Source organism: Phaenicophaeus curvirostris, chromosome 2 (genome assembly GCF_032191515.1).
Source record: "Phaenicophaeus curvirostris isolate KB17595 chromosome 2, BPBGC_Pcur_1.0, whole genome shotgun sequence".
NCBI classification, from domain to species: domain Eukaryota; kingdom Metazoa; phylum Chordata; class Aves; order Cuculiformes; family Cuculidae; genus Phaenicophaeus; species Phaenicophaeus curvirostris.
The window spans coordinates 35,674,466-35,698,475 of NC_091393.1; the positions used below are offsets into that span (position 1 = coordinate 35,674,466).

Genomic DNA, 24,010 nt, shown 5'->3' on the forward strand with positions numbered 1-24,010 from the left:
AAAATCAATAAAAATCTCTCAATAATTCTGTAATATTTTGGGGTTTGCCTGTAAGTATTCTATTTGCAAATTTATTTTCACTGCAGCACATGATCTTTGATCGCAAATTTTAAAGACAAGTTCCATTTACAGCAGCCAAACTGAAGCTCATACCCATCTCAGCTGCATCTAATGCTACATTTGTGTTGCTGATCAATCTGAAAAGAGTGAAAGAGGCCTTGTTTTTTTCCACCAGAGTGTAAATGGCCTCTTGTTATCATTTAGCAGAGAATGACCTAGTGGAAGCTTGGTTTGCTGCACTGGCACGGTACTGCAGAGAGAGGATGGTACAGAGGGAGCAAGCAAAGTAAGCTGGATTACTTACAAAGTAGGCATTGCAGCCTAGTGGGAAGTGCCACATAATGCCAGTCTAACTGGACCTACAAAGAAGTCCTCTACAAATCAACCACTGAATATCAAGAGTTCATGCTAGTAGAACTTCTGCCAGTCAAACTGCCTCGTTCAGACAAGGCCAGCAACAGGAGTGTACAGAAGAGGAGACAGGCATTTCTGTGGAAACACGTTGGCGTGTGTGTTAGCAACGGGAAGGGCAGCTGGGCTCTACCCTTATCCCTTGCACTGCTGCCACTGTGCAAGCAGCCACCAGGATGCTTGCTCATGAGGTGCCCTGAGGCTGTGCACACCACTGTTGCTGCTGCTCCTGGCCTTGTTTGAACTAGAAAGTTTTACTGGCAGAAGTTCTGCTGGCATGTGCTACTGACATAGCTGTTTTGGCAGGATGTGTTCACATTTGGCTGTTTTTAAGAGATGCGGTATGTCCTCAGAGCATCAGGCTTTTATCAGGAAAAGAAGTCTGGCATTATGGGAGGCTAACCCCAAATACCTTATGCCATGTTTGGTAGACTGCCTTCTGGTAAATTTTTGCAGCATATTGTAGAACTGCCATTGTATACTGTGAGTACAATGTCATGTGATAAAATCTGGGTAAATATTAGGTCAGACTTAAAAGAAAAATCTATCTTATATGTTGTTTCTCCATATTGCAGATTTCTTACTGCCAGAAACCCAGACTGTACCAAACAGAAGAGCTCTCTTGTTTGTGTAGGGCAGATGAGACGAATCTTTCATATCTAAAGAACAGCCTAAAATATTGACTACTGTCTCTTACTGTATGTAAGAGACGATGAATGATAGCTAGCTATTTGCAATAAGTATTTGCTAAACTACATGAATAAATTCTAGTTTCAAGTCATACTGTGCAAACTGGAAGAGAGAAAATTTCAGGCCTGGATGTCAAGTTTGTGTCAGCCTCATATCACATTCAAGCTGAGTAAAGAGCTGCCTAAAGAAAAGACAGCGGAGAAATAGGTGGTGCCAGCTTTCTGGAAAGCTGTGCCGATCTGGGCAGTTTGGCATTATTTGGCATGCTCAGTCTTCAGTGAGCTAGATGAAATTAAGTATTTCCTGCTGCATGGTCTTTTCATGCTGGGTAATGTACTGGAAATAAGAGATCAACCTGATACAACAGGCTTTGCTAACTGTAGTGGAACAGTAAATAAGGTTTGCGTCCAATTCGGTCCCATCTTGTTTTGAATACATAGAACAGAAGCAGTGCTTCTCCATGGGGATCTCTCTAGACAGTATTTTATACTGATGTGGCCTGGGAGAAAGCCTATGCTTGCCTCCTCACCTATCCTGTTTTCACCAGTGGTGTTACAAAGCCAGCTCTGGCAACAGAGACAAGGCAGCTCTGGTTGGAAAGGTGTTTGTCAAAACAAAACTACTGCAACTGGAAAAAAAAAACCCAGAAATATCCACTAAACCACAAAACTCTAATTAAGCAGTCTCCTGCAAAAAACATTAAGGGTCTCATAGGGTCCCTTCATATGCCAAGTGGAATCTCGTCATGTTTCCTGAATTCAGCACAATGTCAGTGCCAATATTTTGTGTTTTTTCATGACGTTTCCAGCTATTAGAGACAAGTGCATTCCTTACTTAGCTATCATGTATGTAGAATATATAGATGGATGGAAAATACACACAGCTTAGAGACCATACAAATGCATGGAACCTGCTGCATGGACCTCTGCATAAACACACATGGAACATGAGTTTCCAAACAATGCGTCTGATGTGTTATGGACATAGAGCATCTGTAGTCTTGCACAGAAGTTATGGCATGATCGTGTATGTACTGTGCTGTGCATGGACTAAGATTTCTGTTTTAGATTATCTGGGCAGAAATCAGGATGTCCAAGTTCTATAGAATGTTTTATTGAAAATACATACTCATGTGCTTGGTTCCACTGTCACTAAAAATAACCTGAAGTAATTTGGGTTTGTTCCAATAATACTGTGTGTTATTGGTTTAAAGCAAGTGTATTCTGTAAATGATGAATGTGATTACTCACTGGTTTGCAATAGCTTTGTTTCTGCCCTGTGAAAGTTTTGGTTTTAACTTTTTGGACTTCTGCTGAATATTGACATATCAGTATTCTTAATATATGCTCCCCTTTCCGCCCCACTAACAGCTGGTAGATACAGTTTGACAGCAGAATGTGTTAAGAGGAAAGGCAGCAAATGCTGATGTAGAAACCTTGAGAAAGTAAACAAGATTCACTGCCTTAATACACCAGCCCTATTATGGTGAATTTCCTTCCTAAGTTAGCCATGTGTGTTCAGTGAGGTTCCTAAGGGCTTATGTATCTCAATAGTTTTGACTTTGACCACATCTCCGTTCTTGAAAATATCTTCCATTTTGGTCAGGGCTTGGTATCTTTCACCACAGGGTTACATGAATGATAAGAGCACTATCCCAGCTCAGTGTGCTGTCCGTAAGGAGTGTACAGGCTGGTCATAAAAGGAAAACCTTGGACCACCAAACTTAAGACTGTGTCTTGAGAAAAAACAAACTGCCTTTTCTTCTTCACCCACCTGGAGCTCTTACCTTGGCTTTTAGGCTTTACATTGGATTGCAGCCTCCATGATTTTCACGTTTTCCTTCCATGTCTCTTTATTCTTAAAAAAAAAGGCTGTTTCCCCAAGTATGCCCTCCTGCTCTGGCTGAAGAAATTTGGGTCTTAAACTCCGTAGCAGCACCAAAGTCATGCAGAGTTCCGTCCCTCTAGTCAGGTCAAAAGGCAGACTAGAAGAAAAGCAGGCATTTTGCTAACACAACAGGGATTTCCAGTCACTGGCAGAGCAGCAGAATTAACAGGAAATCAATGAAAGCAGTCATTGATGTAGGGACAATTGCATAGCAGGTGTGCAGCTGGTAGACAGCTCACAGTGCTTAGCTGGTACAAGAAGTCTTTACATGCCATGTGTCAGCGGAAGCACATCAACTGGAGGGTATTTCACTTGGGAAGCTATTGTAGCTCCACCAGGAAAGCTCAGGTTTTTATTGATGAGACTGAATGCACACAGGGAATCAAGTGCTGGCCAGTATGATGGTAAGGCACAGAGTTTGCAGGACACTGGCAGTGACCAAATCACACTGACCAATGAAGGCTAGAGATAGACAACGGCAGTTTCCAAAATCTTACACTGCAGCCAAACCTGAATAAGGCAACAAAACCCCCTAAATCTATCACAGAATATCTAAGGTTGGAAAGGCCCTCTGGAGATCATGTAGTCCAACCCACCTGCTCAAAGTAGTAAATACAGCAAGTTAATTAGGGACTTGTTCAATCAGGTTTTGAATATCTGCAAAGAGGGAGACCACATAACCTCTCCTAGCAACCTGTTCTAGTGTTTGACCACTCTCACCATAGAAATTTATTATTATGCTTAAATGGAGTTTCCTGTATTTGTGCCCACTGCCTCTTGTCCTTTCACTGGGCACCACCAAGAAGCCTGGCTCCATCTGCTTTGCACTCTTCCTTCAGGTATCTATATACACTGATAAGATCACACCCAGAGCTTTCTCTTCTCCAGGCTGAACAGTCCCAGCTCTTTCAGCCTTTTGTCATGTGAAAGATGCTCCAGTCCCTTAGTCATCTTCACTGGGCTTGCTTTAGTATGTCCACATCTCTTCTGTAGTGAAGAACCCATGACTGGACCCAGTCCTCCGGTTGTGGTCTCACCGGTGCTGCACAGAGGAACGGGATCACCTCCCTCCACTTGCTGGCAATGCTCTTCCTAATGCAGCCCAGGAAGCTGTTGGCCACCTTTGCAGCAAGGGGACATTGCTGGATCATATTCAACTTACTGTCAACTGTAATCCTTTCCTGCCAAACACCTTTCCAGCTGGTTGGTTCCCAGCATGTACTGGCGCACAGAGTTATTCCTCCTCAGGTACAGGACTTTACATTTATCTTTTTTGAACTTCTTGAGATTCCTTTCAGCCCATCACTCTACCTGGTCAGGGTCTCTATGAATGGCAGCACAACTGTCTGGTGCTATCAGCTACTCCTACCAATTCTGCATCTTCAGCAAACCTGGTTGCAGTACATACCACTGATAAGCGGCCTCCAGCTGCATTTTGTGCTACACATCTTCACACTTTGACCTCAGCTATTCAGCCAAATTTCAGTCTGGCATACTATCCACTTAAATGGCATAATGTATTTTTCTCAACCCTTTTGGCAGCAGAGTGCATACTGCAGATGTTTTCACTTAGAGGTGCATCCAGTACACCTGGAAGTGACTGCCCCCAGAGGTAGAAACACAGCCCTACCATTTGCCATGGACTCATCCAGGCTGCACTGGAACAGGGTGAGACTACAGAACACCTGCAATACATTGATAATATCATAGTATGGGGCAATACAGAAGCAGAAGTTCTTGAGAAATAGAACAAAAAAAAAGTTCAAATCCTTCCGAAAGACAGTTTTGCTGTAAAAAAAAGTAAGGTCAAGGGACCTGCACAGGACATCCAGTTTTTAGGAATAAAAGAGCAAGATGGGTATCATCAGATCCCAACTGATGCGATCAAAAAAATAGCAGCTCTATCTCCTGCAGTGGAATTCCTCATTTAAATCTCTTAAATAATGGAGCATAATGAAGATGAAGATTCTTCCATCCTACCAATGATGCAGACATTAGAAAAGTCAGCACTGCTCGGGTACACTGATTTTGAAGAACTTCTTAGAGAAATTTCCTTGCTGCTACAGTGGGCACAGATTAAGCCACAGGAGGTTCTGTCTGAACTTCAGGAAACACTTTTAACACTGTGAGGGTGATGGAAGTCCTGGCACAGGTTTCCCAGAGAGGCTGTGGAATCTCCATCCTTGCAGATCTTCAAAATCTGTCTGGACGTAGACCTGGGAAACCATCTGTAGCTGGCCCTTCTTGAGCAGGGGGGTTTGAGTAAGGTGACCTCCAGAGGTTCCTTCCAACCTCTAACATTCTGTGGTCTGTGATCAAGAACTTGAAAGTAACTGGTTAACTGTGCTTTCTATTTGACTAAAGCATCCATGAAATGTAATGACCAGAGTTTCTTTAAAAATCAGATAGGAGTATTGGTAAGAATTCCTTTTTCCCCTCTGTGAAAGTTTTGAATTGTTTTCAGTTTATCAGCCCTTTTGGGATTTTTAAATATATAAATAGAATAGATTATTTAATATAATATATAAGATTAAGTCATGGTCATTTCTTTAGTACCTATGAGAACAAAGCGTGCTAAAACAGCTAAGTGTGCTTGCTGTATATAGTGTAAAGAGCTACAAGTGATGTGAAATACAGAACTTATTTAACAGCATATACCAGATGGTCTATGCAAAGTTGAATATGACAGGAAGATTTTTGTCCAGATTGGAGGTGGGACTGTTGTTTTGTTTTGTAAAACGAGGAAAGAAATGGGGTTGAAGTTACACTGAAAGCTGCTTTTTCAGGTCAGGAACAAGAAGCAGCAAGTACGATCAATGAACACCTGGCAGGCAAAGTGGTTAAGACAGTTAACTAAATCTGAATTGCATGGAAATATAGGCATTCTATGCCTGGATATTCAGATAGGTTTCATTTCTAGACAAATGTAAGTTAGTCAGACTTAAAATTGACACTGGATACCAGCCCAAAAATCCCTAGGCTTTCAAATCTAAAAAAATAAGTAATTTGAATGAATGTGACATAATTGAATACTTTGTAATTTTTGCTTAGTTAAGCAGACCTGCTCAGAACACAGTGCTTTTACCTCAGCAACCTTTTGTGCAAATACTGACTTGCCTAGACCTTGTCAGTTTATATGTTTCAATGATACTTCTATCCTAAAGCACTGTTACTGCAAACAAGGAGATTTAATTAAGTACCCACATTTAAAATAGATGCTGAGAGAATTCATTCAATAAAAAGCACATGAGAGAAGGGATTTAAGAGACAAAGCTATAGCAGCTGAGACATAACAGAGAGACATCACAAATAAAATATTTGCTATAATTGCCAAAATTAAAAAATTAACTCTTCAATTTGATGACCAAGAAAATAGAGGAGAGATAATGTGCATATGAAAAAGATTAAAGAAAAATCCAAGAAGGAAGGCTTAGTGGGTTTAACTGGATGGATTTAAAAATTGTTTAAAGAATGATGAGATGATAACAGAAAAAGGAGATTCCAACTGGTTTTATGAGGAAACAGATCTACACATTTTTTCTGTGAAACTTTACTTGTATTATCTCAATAAAAGAAAGGTTCAGAAAAGAATAACAGTGAATGAGCTAACTGTGAATGATCTGAAAGTAGCATGCACACACACGTTCTTTTGGCTTTTGAGTAAGACAACAGAAAGAAAAGCAAGTACAATACTAACCATGTTTTCATTACTTCTGAGGTATTGAACTTGGCTGTGCAAGAAAGAGGACTAGATGTCTAATAATTAGTGATAAAGTAGAAGCTAGCAGAGATAACAGCATGTGTTATGTAAACTGGGTAGAGTTATACACGGCGATCTTTTTACTGTTACCATAATGCCTATCAGAATCAAAAGAGGAACTGGAAGAAGACGTTTTCCTAGAAGAAAGGGGCATAATAGGCTTATGATGATATTCAGAAAGACAAATTAAATTTAAAATATCCACAGGGTACTTGTCTAACAAACATGAGGAAGTAAATGTTAGGATGTTAGTAAGTAATTAGTAAAATAAACCTTAAGTAAGTAAGATACATTTATTTACAGAATAATACATATACAAGGTTAATTTATTTGAGGAAGGCTTTCAGATATATCTGGAAGTATGTTATAAAGGAACCAAGGAAGAACCTTGGTCAGATGGAGCTGTATTTGTTGCATTTTTCTATTATTGACAAAGAAATAAGAACCGCCCTCCTGTAGCAGTTTTTAGATATATTCAAAATGCATTCAGAGACAGCGAACAAAGACAGTCCTTGTCATTCATGAGCAACCCACTTGCCACAACAGGCCTGTCTTTGTGGCTGTTACATATCTGGAGATTTCATGATACAAGCTGTGATCACGTTACCCATCCCAGTAGCAGAAGCACATGAGGCAGCTGTTCAGCCAGCGACCAGTGCACCTGGTCAATGGGGTCCCGAAGCCTGTAGGTGGATTCACCTTCGGTCACCTCGCCTGGGAGGCAGCTTAGGGGTGGGGACACTCTGAGTGATCCCCTGTTGCCACTCTAACAAAGCTCTCTAGCCTGAGGGACTGATTTGCGTGAAGGGAATGGCAGGAAGATGTGTCAGGAGAGCTTTAGGTTGGATATTAGGAAAAGGTTCTTCACCCAGAGGATGGTGGAGCACTGGAACAGGTTCTCCAGGGAAGCAGCAATGGCACCAAGACTAAAAATATTCAAGAAGCATTTGGACAACACCCTCAGACACATGGTGCGAATTCTGGGGTTGTCCAATGCAGGGACAGGGGCTGGACTCAAGGATCCTAGGACAAGAGGGAATGGGCTCAAGTTGCACCAGGGGAGGTTCAGATTAGGATTCAGGGAAAATTTCTTCACCGAAAATGTTATCAGGCACTGGAAGTGGCTGCCCAGGGAGGTGGTTGAGTCACCATCCCTGGATGTGTTTAAAAGGTAGATAGATGAGGTGCCCAGGGATACGGTTTAGTAGTGGACAGGTACAATAGGACTTGATGATCTCAAAGGTCTTTTCCAAACAAGTGATTCTATGATCCTCCAGGGTCCCTTCCAACTCAGGACATTCCATGATTCTGTGATTCTCTGCTACAGATAATGTGACAACAGCTACCTTTCAGCTTCCCAAAGAACAGGAGGTGAGTAGGATATATGATAGCTTCAGGCCAGGCAGGATACTGCTGAGATGAGCACTGGCCCTTGATGCCTGGCCAGTAGTCACCCACGAAGGGGTTTTGTGGCTGTATCTACACCTTGCCTGAGCACCTTGGTTTTATTTTACTGGGGGAAGCTTTCAATGTCTCTGTTCCAATCTGTAAATCTGAACTCAGGGAGATGGGAGACGGTGTCGTAACAGGACGCACCCCGCAATTCTAAAATGAGTAACTTCTGCCATCCTTAAGCTGGACTTTTGTGACCTGCTACAGTGCTCCGTGTTCTAGGATGGGATAGGGAAAGAGCCCTACACCAGAGACCCACCACAGAATCACAGAATAGCTTTGGGTTGGAAGGGACCTTAAGGCCCATCCAGTTCCAACCCCCTGCCATGGGCAGAGACAAGTCCCACTAAATCAGGCTGCTCAGAGCCCCATCCAACCTGGCCCTGACCACCTGGAGGGATGGGGCAGCCACAGCTTCCCTGGGAAACCTGTGCCAGTGTCTCACCACTCTCATAGTGAAGAAATTCTTCCTAACGTCCACCCTAAATCTGCCCCTCCCCAGTTCATACCCATTCCCCCTCGTCCTATCACCACAAGCCTTTGTAAACAGTCCCTCCCCAGCTTTCCTGAAGCCCCTTTCAGGTACTGGAAGGTCAGTATAAGGTCTCCTCGGAGCCTTCTCTTCTCCAGGCTGAACAGACCCAACTCTCTCAGCCTGTCCTCCTATAGGAGGTGCTCCAGCCCTCAGATCATCCTGGTAGGCTCCTCTAGACCCGCTCCAACAGCCCTATATCCTTCTTATGCTGCGGATTCCAGAACCGGACACAGTACTCCAGGTGAGGTCTCGCAAGAGAGGAGCACAGAGAGCCGTCCAGCATCATTCCCCCCGACCCCGCCCACAGCAGGACCCTCCGCCCCCCGACCCCGGCCCCGCGCATGCGCGCTCGCGCCTGGCCCCGCCCCGGCCGGCGCTGTGGGGAGCGTGCGCGCGGGGGGCGCCTGGTCTCCCTCGGCCGCCATGAGCGGGGCTCCCGCCCGGCGCCCGCGCCCCACAGGGGCGGCTGCGGCCCGCGCCCCGCGCCCGCCGTGCGTGCCGTTGCCATGGGAACCGCGGGCCCGGCGGTGGCGGCGTGGGGGGTCCGGGGAGGCCCGATGGCGGCCTCCGTGCGCCCGGAGGGGGGGATGCGGGGGGAGGGCTTCGGGTTGGAAAGCGTGAGGTGGAGGTGAGGCGTTAGGAAGACATTCTTCACGATGAGAGTGGTGAGGCGCAGGTTGCCCAGGGAAGTTGTGGCTGCCTCATCCCTGGAGGCAGTGCTCACGGCCAGGTTGGATGGGGCCTTGGGCAGCCTGGGCTCGTTAACGATGACATTGATGATGTTTACAGTTGTATCTAGTAATGCCCATTATGAGTTCACTCTTACTAAATCTGTATTTGTGTCCTAGCTGTATTAAGTGTTTGCTTGAGAAGATAGAATCAGGATTTGGGTGTCATGTGGATTCAGAATGTTCATGGCTTGAGCACAGGGTTTCTCCTCAGTGTACTTAAACTGGTTTTGAAATGGGAGATGGGATGGCAGAGTCAGCCTGGAGCTAGACCTGATGTAGTCAACCATGCTTCTCTCTTATGCTGATTGACCCAGGATACGTGCTGTGAGGTTGCTGCTGTCTCACTTCTGGAGATAGCTAGAGCTGATCCAGGGTTCTCTGACCTGCTTTCCAGTAGAGAGTCACGGAGGAGCTCTTTATCTGTGCAAGTTAAAAGCTACCTGGGAAGTGGTGACAGCAGCAGGGGACAAGATCTGTGCGTATCAGTTATGCCGTCCCTGTTGACACTGTCCTCTGCTGCTCCCCATGCCCCCCGCTAAAGCAGCCAGCCGTGCAGCAGGGATCACAGTCAAGCATGCAAACCACTTCACAAATTCCCTTTGCAACATTAATCATTAAAACGTTTTTAATGAATTGGAAGGGTGACTAACGGTGCCCAAATGGTAGGACTTACTGATTCAGTTTACAGTAGAAAGGTACCTTTGCCAATTAAGTAGGTAAGAAGTGAAGGCTTCAACAGAACATTATTATAATGGAAGTTTGGTCTTTAGCAAGTAAAGGTACTTGTAGGATAGAAAACTTGCAGTTGATGGTAGAATTAAAAAGAAATCTTAAGCTGATTGTATCAGAGATGGTGCTGTTCAACAGAAGCACATCCAATCTCTCAGGTTGCTTCTTAGTTTAACTATGAAAAGCATATACGTAAATCCCATAAAATACACGTTTTGGTGACAGAGTGTGGAGATTTTAAGAACTAAAAAACCCTATGTCCTTCAGAAATTAAATGTAAGATATTAGATTGCTTGAGAAAATTATTTTAAAATTCAGCAAGGTGGATGGAAATACACAGGCTAGAAAAGAAGAAATATGAATTAATTCAAATTTCTGATTTGTGGAATCATGTTGATTATGTGTTAGTGTTTATTCACAGCTGTTTTTTCCATGTATGCTGGATAATACCTTTATCAGACATATGGCCTGTGCAGGAGACCTTCCACTTAAGGTCAAAATATCGACTCTCAGTTGCTGGGAAAATAGGGAATGATCATCTGCCTTCCCTGTTCAGTGAGGAATGGCTGTTTAACTGTTCCAAACAGACTAGTGCAGTGGAATTCCTCATTTAACTCTCTTGAATAATGTTGTAATAGCAGGAAGAGTAGGGAGCACAGAGAGTCAAACTGTGTCGCAGTAAAACAACGTAATGTATTAATGGTAATCGGGAGGATTGAAAACACCAGAAGGCTCAGGCTCCTGATCTATTCCTGTATTTTCTAATTATCCATCTTTTAGTGAAAGATTGGTGCATTCTCCTTAGCATCCAATTTTAGTTCAGCAGAAAGGGTTGGGTTGTTTATTAATTAAAGAAACTTTGCCAGAATGTAGAGGCTCTGAGAGAAAGAACAGAAGAGGCAGTTGAAAATGTAAAAATGCAGATCAGGAGAAAGTGACCCAAGAAACTAAAGAAATAGTATTTTTTCTCCGTAGCTTAGAAATAAACAGTGGTGGAGTCTGATCTGCTGTTGGTTCATTGTCATAAACTATGTGAGAGAATAGAAGTTATCAAATTTTTGGGGTCAAACACGGTGCAGAAATATGTTTTTAGGGGAGTTTGAAAAGCAGAAGAGGAGTTTGAGGCTTATGATGAATTTGCTATAAAATGACAAGGGTCCTATCTACAGAGAACTGCACCAGGATAGTGGTTGATATTGGGGGTCTTGAGAGATGATTAAGCTAGTCTTTCACTGCCCACTGTGTTTGCTAGAAGATGCAGCAGGACAAAACACTGACTGAAAGTTTGGCGTGATAACTGGTCTTAAGTTAGTGTTGTCTTTGTTTGCACTTGCTTGAGGGCGGGTTGGGGAGGCATTTCTCTTTGAGGAAAAAAAAATGGATTGCCTGTTCTTCCTTGCCTCTGCTCATCAATTACTGATAACTGTGCTACTGTTACTCATAATAATACCTCTTTAACTTACTAGGAAGCTGCCCTTTGGATCTGGATCCTCACAAGCCTCTCAAAATACATTCCCTCCATTTGTTAGGTACTGTGGCTTTAAGATTTGTTCAAATATCTTTTAGGAGCAAGCGACTTGATTCTGTAATAATGTTTCCGGTGATTTTTTTCCCCTGTGTTAATCTGTATTCCTAATCACATCCTTTGCCTTCTTCTAATGATCTTTACTGTTTGTGTTAATCTACATGTCCAGGAAGTTCCTGTGGATTAGAGCTACAGAGGCAGTCTTTACACTAGTTTTGTATGTGGAGAATAATATAGGAAAATGGTCTGTAATGCACCTTTTCCTTAAGACAAATTCTTATTTTTAAACAAAATTTATACTGTTACAGGATTATTTCTTTGTGGAGTTCTGTTACATAGCATAATTCACATAGCTCAATATATCTGTCTCTTGAAACAAAAGAGGGGGAAAAAAAGTATATTGAGCTTTTTACATCCAGTTTCCCAGTCATTTTTAGCACTCTTTATATGACAATTCTGTAGTGACTGTAGGGAGGAGTTATGAGCTGTATTTGTAGAGTTAGGTGTCAGGCATGCCAGAAAGGATGGTGAAACGTGTTTGAATGACCATATGAGTAAGTCGTGAGGTCTGCTTTATCCATGTAATGTTCAATTTCTTTATGCTAGGCTTCATGCATCCAGTTCTGATTTAGCTGAATCGAGACCAGTGACTGGTGTTCATCTTAGCCCATTTGCTCATGTGAGTACTCTGGAAATAACTCGTGCAATACTGGCATAAAAGTACGTCTGTCAATGGTGTTAGGAAAATATATAGTTTAAATAGGTTAGGGAGAAATGGTAACCTGTTGTAATGTTAGTCCAAGATGTATGAAGTCGGTCTTATCTTTTTTTTCCCCAAAAGAAACCTGAAAATAATTTAAACTATTTACATATTGAGGTATTGTGTTATAATTCTTAGTGACATTAACAAGAATCAGAAGACATGTACTTGAGGCAGGTTGCTTGTGAAAGGTTACTAAAACAGAAAAAGGTAATAAGCATCAATATGAGCCAGCAATATGCCCTTGCTGCTAAGATTAAGGTTAAGGGTATCCTGGGCTGCATTAGGAGGAGTGTTGGCAGCAGGTTGAGGGAAGTGATCCTTCCTCTCTGTGTAGTACTGGTAAGGCTGTACCTGGAGTGCTGGGTCCAACTCTGGGGTCCCCAGTATAAGAGAGATATGGAGCAACTGGAGAGTGTGCGATGAAGGGACTGAATCAAGGCTGAGAGAGCTGGGACCATGCAGCCTGGAGAAGTCGCAGAGGGAATTTTGTACATGTATATAAGTACCTGAAGGGAGGGTGCAAAGAAGGTGGGAATAGGCTCTTTTCAGTAACAAGACCAGAGGTGCGAAAATCAAATAATCTGTGCTTTTATTAAAATGATGTCTTTATCTTTGTCACAGAAACTAACACTAGCTGCTTCTGCAAAAGATGAAGCTTCTTCCATTTCCCTTCCAAAGCTTCCTACCAATGAAGCAGAGGTTAGAAAAGTCAGCAGTGCTCGGGTAAGCTTATTTAGAAGAACTTCTCAGGGGAATTTCCTTGCTGCTAAACTGGGCACAGACTAAACCACAGGGGGTTCTGTCTGAACTTCAGGAAACACTTTTAACACTGTGAGGGTGATGAAGTCCTGGCACAGGTTTCCCAGAGAGGCTATGGAGTCATCATCCTTGCAGATCTTCAAAATCTGTCTGGACGTAGTTTTGGGAAACCATCTGTAGCTGGCCCTTCTTGAGCAGAGGGATTTGAGTAAGGTGACCTCCAGAGGTTCCTTCCAACCTCTAACATTCTGTGGTCTGTGATCAAGAACTTGAAAGTAACTGGTTAACTGTGCTTTCTATTTGACTAAAGCATCCATGAAATGTAATGACTGGAGTTTCTTTAAAAATCATATAGGGGTACTGGTAAGAATTCCTTTTTCCCTCTCTGTGAAAATTTTGAATTGTTTTTAGTTTATAAGTGTACTGACTCAGTATTTTTATATTTAATCTTTAAAGATAAGATTAAGTCACGATCATTTCCTTAGTCCCTAAGAGAAGAGAGCATGCTAAAACAACTAAGTGTGCTTGCTGTATATATTGTTTCTTTAAGACAGTGATCTAAATGTGGCATTCTTTAGGAAAAGGGGGTGGTTGGGGTGGAATTCCAAGAAATGTTATACTTCAGTAATTTCAATAAGATAACGTATCTGATAGGAATCAAATTAAAAAATGCTGACCATACTTGTATTTAATATGAAATATTTCTACAGTTGGATTTAAGTAAAAATTCAACACCAGTATTTATCTTGTGTGAGAGAGTGGAAAAAAACCTAGAGAAAACTAGTTAAGATCAGTGCAAAACTTGCCTTTTATGCTTTAGACCTCTGTACGTATAGAGCTTGTATTGGCCATGGTGGTTGTAGGGAGTGGGGTGGCCTCACCTCTTGGCTATCTTCAACTCATACCCAGGAGTGCTCTGAAGACCTAATGGATGCTTTATTGTAAGGAAATTGTTAGAAAGCCGTGATCTTATAAGGCAATGCGTTTATGTAGGATGTAGCAAGTGGTTTGTACCAGAGTTTCAGGGAGTTGCATGCATGCTCAGAGATGCAAGATATTGACATAAATAAAACTAGAACGTGCATGTTTCTGAATCTGCATGATTTGTCTCGGTGTGATAGACAGTATTACATATGATATGAACACATTTGAGGTATTTTGGAAATAATACTCTAGTGCTCAAAAACAAACCATAAAGAATAGATGTGCTTCTAGAATTGTAAGTGCAAGTCTTGGCACAACATTTTTTTTTATTTATGTTTATGAATAAGCATGCTGCAAATGATGTCAGATGAGTATTTATGAGGGCAATAAATAATTCTGAGTTTTAGTTGCTCTGCTCAGGCTAGTTTTTGTTTTCTGCAGCCCTGAATATTTGCTTTTAAAAATGACTTTCTGCAGTAGTAATGGTATTGATACATGGCTTCTTCAGTGGAATGGTGTCAATAGATTCTGGAAATAAAAATGAGTTTCTTAATGAGCAAACCAATGTAACTTTTACCTGTTCTATTCTGAGCTTAATCTTTTGTATAAATCATTCAGTTTTCTATTTTTTTTAAAAAATTGTTTATACAAGACTGAAATTATCTGTGCTTTTATTGAAATGTTGTCTTTATCTTTGTCACAGAAACCAACACTAGTTGCTTCTGCAAAAGATGAAGCTTCTCCCATTTCCCTTCCAAAGCTTCCTACCAATGAAGCAGAGGTTAGAAAAGTCAGCAGTGCTCGGGTAAGCTTATTTAGAAGAACTTCTCAGGGGAATTTCCTTGCTGCTAAACTGGGCACAGACTAAACCACAGGGGGTTCTGTCTGAACTTCAGGAAACACTTTTAACACTGTGAGGGTGATGAAGTCCTGGCACAGGTTTCCCAGAGAGGCTATGGAGTCATCATCCTTGCAGATCTTCAAAATCTGTCTGGACGTAGTTTTGGGAAACCATCTGTAGCTGGCCCTTCTTTAGCAGGGGGGTTTGAGTAAGGTGACCTCCAGAGGTTCCTTCCAGCCTCTAACATTCTGTGGTCTGTGATCAAGAACTTGAAAGTAACTGGTTAATTGTGCTTTCTATTTGACTAAAGCATCCATGGACTGGAGTTTCTTTAAAAATCAGATAGGGGTACTGATAAGACCTCCTTTTTCCCTCTCTGTGAAAATTTTGAATTGTTTTTAGTTTGTAAGTGTATTGGCTTTTTCAGGTTTTTTACATTTAGTCTTTAAAGATAAGATTAAGTCACGATCATTTCCTTAGTTCCTAAGAGAAGAGAACATGCTAAAACGGCCAAGTGTGCTTGCTGTATGTATTGTTTCTTTAAGACAGTGATCTAAATGTGGCATTCTTTAGGAAAAGGGGATGGTTGGGGTGGAATTCCAAGAAATGTTTCACTTCAGTAATTTCAATAAGATAATGTATTTAAACAGCTTTCTGTAGTGATAATGGTGTAGATATCTGGCTTGTTCAGTGGCATGGTATCATTAGATTCTGGATATGGAAATGTAAGTTTCTTAATGAGCAAACCAATGTAAATTTTATCTGTTTTATTCTGAGCTTAATCTTTTGTATAAATCATTCAAGTTTCTTTTCTTCTTAAAAAAATGTTGTTTACATGAAACTGAAATGATCTGTGCTTTTAATAAATTGTCTTCTTTATCTTTGTCACAGAAACCAATACTAGTTGCTTCTGCAAAACGTGAACATTCTTCCATTTTTCTTCCAAAGCCTCCTGCCAACAGCGCGGGGGTTAGAAAAGTCAGCAGTGCTCAGGCACGCTTGTTTAGAAGAACTTCTGAGGGAAATTTCTTTGCTGCTAAAATGGTTCCTCTTAATCAGAGTAAGAATGTTTTGATACATGTTATTTCCTAGGAAAGTAAATGCATGGTGGGTTTTAATATTATTAAAGATATGAATTCTTATATTATATCGAAGGACCTACATGTCCTTTCCGAATAAAATTTTAAAAATATTTAAATGCCATTAAGGCACTTCTGAAAATGTGGTTTCCCAAAACAATGCTGGCTATCACTTCTGAAAGTGAGTTGAAAGCTACTGAGGTAGCATTTTTTTCCAATAGGTTTCTAAGTAATGGAATTTTTGCTGAAATGTTTTTTTTTCTATGGGTAAAATTAACATTGAATGTATTTGTTGTTAAGAGTTTTGTTAGTGGAGACTTAATAAAGGTTGCTAAATGTGGGATTTAAAAGTAATTTTCTTGCAAATGGAAAGTGATTTGACATGTTGGTTTCCTGCACTGTGGCTCGTAATAAAATGTGCCGGAAGTTTGTCTTTAATGAAGACTCATTTATAATAATGATAATACTTACATTGCCTGGGATTCTTACTTTGCGTGATAAACTGAATATCTCACTTTTTACTTTATTGGAAAGTAAGGCTTATACAAAAAGTACTAAATTTTACTGCGTTATTATGTACATATTCTGTAAATATATATTTACATCATGTACCCCTATGTGTAGTGTAATCCTTAATAAGCTGATGTTCCCAATTGGAGAAGTTGAGAACCGAAGGTACAGCCTGAGTTTGTCTCTTCTCCCCTTTGGAGATCATGCAGATGTTTGATTAAGTTTTCTGTGCAGTTTCTTATGATGTGTACGCACCAGGGTGCCAGGTTAACAGCTACCTTTTGCTTGAGTTCCTTCATAATATTCAGATCCTGGAATATAATCACTTCTTTCACAAGGTACGAGCCACCTATCTGTAAAAGGACAATAAATAAAAAGGTGGAAAATCAAAATGGTAAAACATAAACCGGAAGGACTTTAAGAGATGATATACATAAGAGGACTTTGGCTACTTTGCTCTAGTCTTAAGCTTTCTCACCTTTTAAATTGATAAAAGCAATTTTTGATAATGTAATATGACAAACAGAAATTCATTTTGAGCTCTGTCATGTGTATTTATTGTATAAGAATACTTCTATAAATGTAGTCTCTTTGGCTGTTTCAGATGAAGAGAAGCCAGACTCTGAAGAACCAACTGTGATGAATAATCTTTACAGAAGTAATGATAACTGCTTAGGAGAGCAAAGGTCATACACACCATTTAATGATGAAAGTAGACAATTAATCTGTAATAAGCATATCAGCAGATTGGAGAGGGAAGACTTCCTAAAATGGACAGCAGGAAAATCTTTATTTCAACTGAGAGGAGAAAAGTTGATATTGCTCAAGTATGGTAGTGCGTGCCTTCCACACAGCCGTATTCCTAGATATTCAATTGTGCAAGTATCAAAACGTTTGTAATCAATGAAGTTTGAAGGTAGCAGTATTTATGGATTGAAGTCAAACTATATTCTGATGATTGGGAAAAAAAAATCTTTATGCTTCTGTTCTTAGGAAGTTTCTACAGTCAAAAGACTAATTTTCTAAAAACGGTTGATAGGAAGTTGCTTGATATGAAATATCTTTCATTTTGTTTGATCATTAACATTTCAAAACTAAGTCTTCTAATAATTGGATGAAGAATACTGAAGTTTAAATTCAATGTACTTGGTCTCACGGTTCAATCCTGTTGTTTCAAGTTGCTATACATTCTTCTCTTAGCAGAGCATAAAAGAACAGAAGCGTAAAGATACAAGCCCTGTTTCAGTTCTGGTATTGGGGAAATATGTGGTCATACACAAAACCCAGGCTTAAACTCTGGCAATCAAGGCAGAATTTTCTTACTGCCTTGCATTTTTTTTTTTAGTTAAGTTTTTTTGATGACCAAACTGATGAAAGATATTAATGAGACTTTAGTGCATGCAGTCCAGTCTATTTTTACTGAATTGAGATTATTACATCCATTCTGTAATTCATGATCAAGTCTTTTATTATTTTGCTTTTGATTCTGAATTCTTTGAATTTGAATTCTTGCATGGGAAGGATGTAAGGTTTGTAGTTCTTCGTTCAGTAGAATGTCAGTTGCTGCATTAATGAACAACTGTTTTCTGCTAATAAGATTGACGAATCTGGCAATGTCGAGTATATTCCTCATTTTATAAGATGAAACGCCTTTCGTTTACTGACTTAATGGTAATACTGAATAGTTTAGAGAATGTTGTCCATTGAGGCTGTTACAGCAGAGCTGTATACTCTGATAGTTCTGGTACCTTGCAGAGCTATCGTAGCACCCTTATTCTATATTAAATTGAAAGCAGGATTAAAAAAAAAAAGACAAGTTCAGAAAGACTAGAGAGTTGAGGGAACAATGGAAAGTTTTCTGAGTATAGATGGAGGGTAACCAAGAAAATAAGCCCAGTGATGAAAAAATTGTGGGTGAAGGAAAGCAAAGCACTACAGAGAATGTTTTGGTGCAAAATCATTTTCTCCCATTAAAATCAGTGACCCAAGAGACCTTTTAGGTAAAGACCATATGGATTAGCATACTACATAAGTTATTGTAATCTGACTTTTTTTACAAAAAGTGGGGTGTGAAGCACTTTAGTGTGGCATTTGAAATGGATGATCAGTTAACGGTATCCAAATATCTGCAATAAGAATGGGTCAGTTGGTACTTTTGCAAATTTGGAAGAATGACCTTCCTACTGAGTCATAACTTTAAAACTTGCAGGTACAATGGAACACTTAACTCATTATTCATCCTCTGTATCTGTTCAATATTGTATAATTTTCCTTTATAAGCTTGAGAGCTCTGCAAATTTTTGACTTTGGGTGTTTGGTACTGGTGCTTTTCACAATCACTTAGTGATGTGGTCTTGTGTACCATAATCATTGAATTTTTTGATAGTCTGAGCTACAGAAAGTCACGATTTACCTTGATAACTTTGATAATTTTTGAGAATGACAGGCTTCTCTATTGAAGTATTCTTAGGAACAGGCAAAAAATACCTCTTGCCAAAAAAGATTGCTTGTTGCAACATGAAATCTTACAGAACTTACTGTTTAGATTATCTGTGGAAGAGGAGATTTAGAAAATAGAAAAAGTTGAAAAGTGAAAACTACATATATTCAATTTTATTTTCTTTTCTTCAAATATCATTATGCATATTTGAAGAATAGCTTGTCAAGGTTCATTTTGCTTAAGCTCTGCCAGCTTAATTGCTTTGTGATGTGTTGCTTACATTTCTGACTCTCAACGTGATAGCTAAGATACTAATGATTCTAACCATAAAAGATGGAATGTTAATGCATGTAGCTCGTCACAACCATGTTTAAACTAGGGAGAGTAGTACTAGATATAGTTGAATGTCACCTATCACTTAAATTAGATCTCAAATTACTGGCCTTAAGGTAACACAGAAAAATGTTTTTCCAATCTTGTTCTGACTAGTTTTTTCCAAAACAGAAAATTAGTGTAATATTCCTCCTCCTTTCACGTAGAATGCAAGATCTGTTTTTTGAATGGTGAATCTTTACCTTCTCCCTTGGGTTGTGCATGCTTTCTGTGGACCTGAGACAGATGATTTTTGCAGATGCTGCCTCAGAGATGCTACCTGTAGTGCTTTGTACCCTTGCACCGAGGATCACTAACATCATTTAGGTGCTCTTATGGCTGCATATACCAGACATGCCTGCAATATTGCAGTAGGCATAAAAATAATACAAAATGAGGGACAAAAGTCCCTCATCTCTATCAGCCCAAGCAGTTCATGCCGTGGTATGATGGAAGGACTCTAGGTAATCTCAGCTGCTTTCACACATTATAACTTATTGCTAGGACTTGTGCCAATAAGCACGTTGGTTTGGTATTTGCATATGATAAGACACAAGTCAGGCAGACCTTGATCTATATAACTTTCTGAGTTCAGAGATGTCATTCTTCATCTAGTGAGATGGTTGAAAGGTATCACAAACCTATTGTTCAATATAGTTTGTTGAGTTTGGTCTTGATAGGAGTTATATAAAAAAGGCTCTAGTACAGTAGATGGGTTGTTGCACTAACAGAGTTTTGGGATTCTTATTAGAAAAAGTTTATATCTACTAGATGATTGCTATGATTAGATTGCATCTGCTTCTGTGTCATAAATACTTGAGGCGTCTTGTATGAAGTTAAAAGATATTTTCTATTCAAAGTACATTATATTCTGGAATAATAGGATGAGGGCTTAAAGGAATGTAAAAACTTTTATTACCTGGAGTCCCATCATTCTCTGTGTGAAGCAGTTGTGTCAGCCTCAGTCCTGTATCCCCCTGATGTAAAACCATGGCAGGAACTAAGCAAGAGGATTATAGAAATAGTACACTTCGTACAGGAAAAGGTGCATGAGACTGTTTACTCCACTCTCCCCACAATTCATATGTATGTACCAAAATAACTTTTATAGTAAAGCTCTGTTTCTGTTAATGATGGAATTGGAGCATACCAAAATAGTATGGCAGATCCCTCCTATTAATGCTATTTCATTTATTTCAAAGAGAAAAGAAGGAAAGTATTTTATTCCAGCAGGAGACTTGCTCACTTTCCATCTCAAATTCTTTTGCTGTTTCAAGGACTGATGGAAAGAATGAACAGCGCTGATGCAATCACTACTGCTTTATAAAGATACTGAGGAGGAGAAAAAAAAAGAGAAAAGGACTTATTGAGGGGAAGAGTTCTTTGTCATTTTGTTTGCAATTTTGTTTTTCAGAGAACCATCTAGTTACAATAGAATAGGTATATTAATTGAAGCAGATTGAATTTATTGACATGTTGCCTCAGGAAAGCAAGGAGTAATTTCTGACAATCACAGGGAAGCTAAGTTTTGTTTACATCTTCATCCAGCCATTGTGCCTTGCCATCTCTATTGTGATTGCTGTAGAAATGAAACTTCTGAAATGTTTTCTGCATTCATATATTTCGGCAGAAGTGTCAACAGTGATGGCAGATTTGCTGATGAAGAGCAACAGTTTCCTTGGTGAGAAAAGATGAATTTTTTTTTTCTTCTCCAATTTCTCAATATTCTGAAAGCTTAGATGTCATTCCAGGACTCCTTAGAAATGTAGGTGCCTTCAATGAGGAAAACCTTGGTGGCAAACAGTTGATTCCCAGGTGGCCTGCTCTACACTTTTTTTAATAAGTGATTCTATAAATAGCTGTAAAGGGATTAGAAGGTGCTGTGAAGAAGATATACCGTGCCCTGTTTTCTGTCAGTATTGCTATCCTTATTAAGTGCCTCTTTGACAGAATCCTTGAGAGTTGTTCATGAACTGCTTCCGTAAGACTAGTTTCCCTTTCTTGTGCTTTTAGAGTTTTGGAAAACTTCAGTAGGGAGTGATAAAAGCAAGGGACGAGTGAATACTGGAAATTACTTCTGTCTGATTGCTAAAGCTACCTTCACATCTGCACCCAAAATATTAATTCCTTTTCTCATTGAATAATAGAATTCCTATAGAAGAGAGAGATTTCTTTCCTGAAGGGAACACCCATTCTGTTTTGCTATAGGTGAATTTTTGAAATTAATGACATGGTGTGAATTAGTTTGTTGTATGGTTTAGCTGATACTGCTGCAAGTTTTCCAGACTTCTTTCAGGATTTGTCTTTTCTCATTACATATATTCATGACTTCTGGTATTCTCATAAAGACATGGAAACAGGAAATTTATCTACTCCTAACTAAGCTTTTTCAATTTCTGCCTCAGTTCCAGTAGCTATTGAGACCACTAATTTAATAAAGAAACAGTTAAGTGGTGGGAAACTTGCACAGGTAGAGTTTTCTACAGTGTTTTCCAAAGAATGGATAACACTTGCCCTTCCAAGAAGGTACCTGTTTTTGTAAAGGGTTAGGGGATACTGAGAGTAAACATGGAATGAAATTTTTTTTCCAGAACTTTCTTCTCACACATGAAAGACACAGTTTTACTGTCTCCTCTAAGGGAAGTCTTTCCACTCTAGTCATTACTTTCAGGATTAGGTTATTGATCTCTAAATCTGGGAGATCTCTAGAGTCCTTATGACCAATTTAGTCGTAATTCTAGAATGGGAAAGCATGCCATGCAAGGGGTGAGGAAGGAATGCCAATTCAGTCTAGGTAGGACTGTAGGGTTTTGTGGTTTTTTTTTTAGAATGAGAATCCTTATGCAAGATTCAGATTAGGAAGATGAAGATCCTGTGGTTTTCAGACTCAAAGTTTTATTTATATATAAAAATACACGCACACACGTATATGTTTTTATATATATATATGTTTAGGCTAGTATTTTAGGTGGGTGTTATGGTTAGAATTAGGCTGTCATTTTTCTGCTTGCTTAAAGATGTCCTGCCACAAATAGATACTCTTAGTATTTTCAGTATTAGGCAGAAGATGCAAAGACTGTGAAGAATAAAAAGGGTAAGGATATAGGTTTTTCATCAACCTCTAATATTCTTTTAAGCTATGCTATTTAACGTGTATGAAGTTCTTTATCAACAGCCTGTATAAATAGAATACTATATTCTTTTTTATCGCTGGAGCTGCCATAAGTAATGGGCTATGCCTGTGATTGTGTTTATAGAGGAATTACTATTTGCTCATCTGTAGGATGACTCAGAGTACAGTTAGTTGGCCTGTTTGTCAACTTATTTTTGCAAATTATGTTTCCTTTCTGCTATTTATGCTTTCTCATATCAGTGGTGTCAGTTATAGTCTCCGTTATAGTTTTCACTGCGGTTTTCGTTTCTCTTTTCTGGTGGTGTTACTTATGATATAATCCTCTGCAATTCCTGAAATAATTTCAGGACATCTATCTTATAATATTTTCAGTTATTTGCATGCTTTTGAAAAGATTTGTAGCTGAGAAACAGGACTGACTAGAGGTTTGTGTAATGGGTTTAATATTTTAATTTGTATTTCTTTTAGTTGTCTGCAAGTAATTTACTACCTCTCTGTTATCTTTTCTGAAAGAAAACGGTCTTTAAAAAAAATGAGCTGTTATACTAATTCTCTTCCCTTCAAGAGAGACCTGTTGCTTATTTCCACATTGTGTTTGTATCTATTTTGTTTGTTCCTGAGGTGACATCATAGCAAGGAAAGTTCAGAGGTAGCTGAGCAAAATAGAGATGCATTCTCTTAAGTGGCTCAGTAAAGGCCAATTCTTTAATCATAGAATCATAGAATAGTTTGGGTTGGAAGGGACCTTAAAGATCATCTAGTTCCAACTCTCCTGCCACCAGATCAGGCTGCCCAAGGCCCCATCCAACCTGGCCTTTGTCTGAAAAGACAGAGTACCTTTCAAGTGCTAATTTATGGGTGAGGAATAAATCATTTTAAACAAAACTAAACCCACAAAAACATATTCCCTACTGTTCAAGCAATGAAAGACAATACAGAAGGTGATTCTGATGTCCTTTTGGCAATATGAAAGGTCTGGGTAGTATAATTAAATGGGAATAAATAGATTAATGAAAAATGCAAATGTTTATTGGCATATAGAAAAAAATAATTTCTATGAGAATGAATGATAAAGCAAAATATGATTTTTTTCTCATTTTGCCAAAATGCTAAAACCAATTCCTGTTAGCTGCTTTGGCAAAAATATGGCATGTTCTTTATACTTCCTTACAAAGTATATAGAGCAATGCCTTGTTATTAAAATCAGTAACTGAGGTTTAGCTTAACATTGCTTTAAATGTGTTCTACTTACCACTTAGTGAAATGTCTTGGTTTCTGGGTGTAGGTACATCATGTCTGACTTTCCAATACACACAACGTATGTTTGTAAAATCAGATGTTCACTGCTTGTATTTATGTATAAACAGTCTGCATCTATTACTTATTGCAGTGCTTAGGCTGTTTTTAGA

At 39.6% G+C, this 24,010-nt stretch overlaps 1 protein-coding gene across 6 annotated transcripts in view; it reads left to right on the top strand.

Annotated features, from left to right (window-relative positions):
* The first annotated feature begins 9,190 nt into the window (after window positions 1–9,190).
* Window positions 9,191–24,010, top strand: part of ARMC2 (armadillo repeat containing 2) — a 61,741-nt gene continuing 46,921 nt past the window's right edge. For 3 of the 6 annotated variants that reach the window (XM_069851683.1, XM_069851688.1, XM_069851690.1), the window contains exons 1-7: window positions 9,191–9,286; window positions 12,387–12,459; window positions 13,165–13,266; window positions 14,930–15,031; window positions 15,959–16,127; window positions 17,261–17,467; window positions 21,095–21,149. In XM_069851683.1, the coding sequence (XP_069707784.1) occupies window positions 9,219–9,286; window positions 12,387–12,459; window positions 13,165–13,266; window positions 14,930–15,031; window positions 15,959–16,127; window positions 17,261–17,467; window positions 21,095–21,149 (776 nt within the window). In that variant the 5' untranslated portion in view covers window positions 9,191–9,218. Of the gene's footprint in view, window positions 9,287–12,386; window positions 12,460–13,164; window positions 13,267–14,929; window positions 15,032–15,958; window positions 16,128–17,260; window positions 17,469–21,094; window positions 21,150–24,010 lie in introns of all 6 variants that reach the window. The other 3 variants (XM_069851684.1, XM_069851689.1, XM_069851685.1) reach the window with 3 other exon arrangements.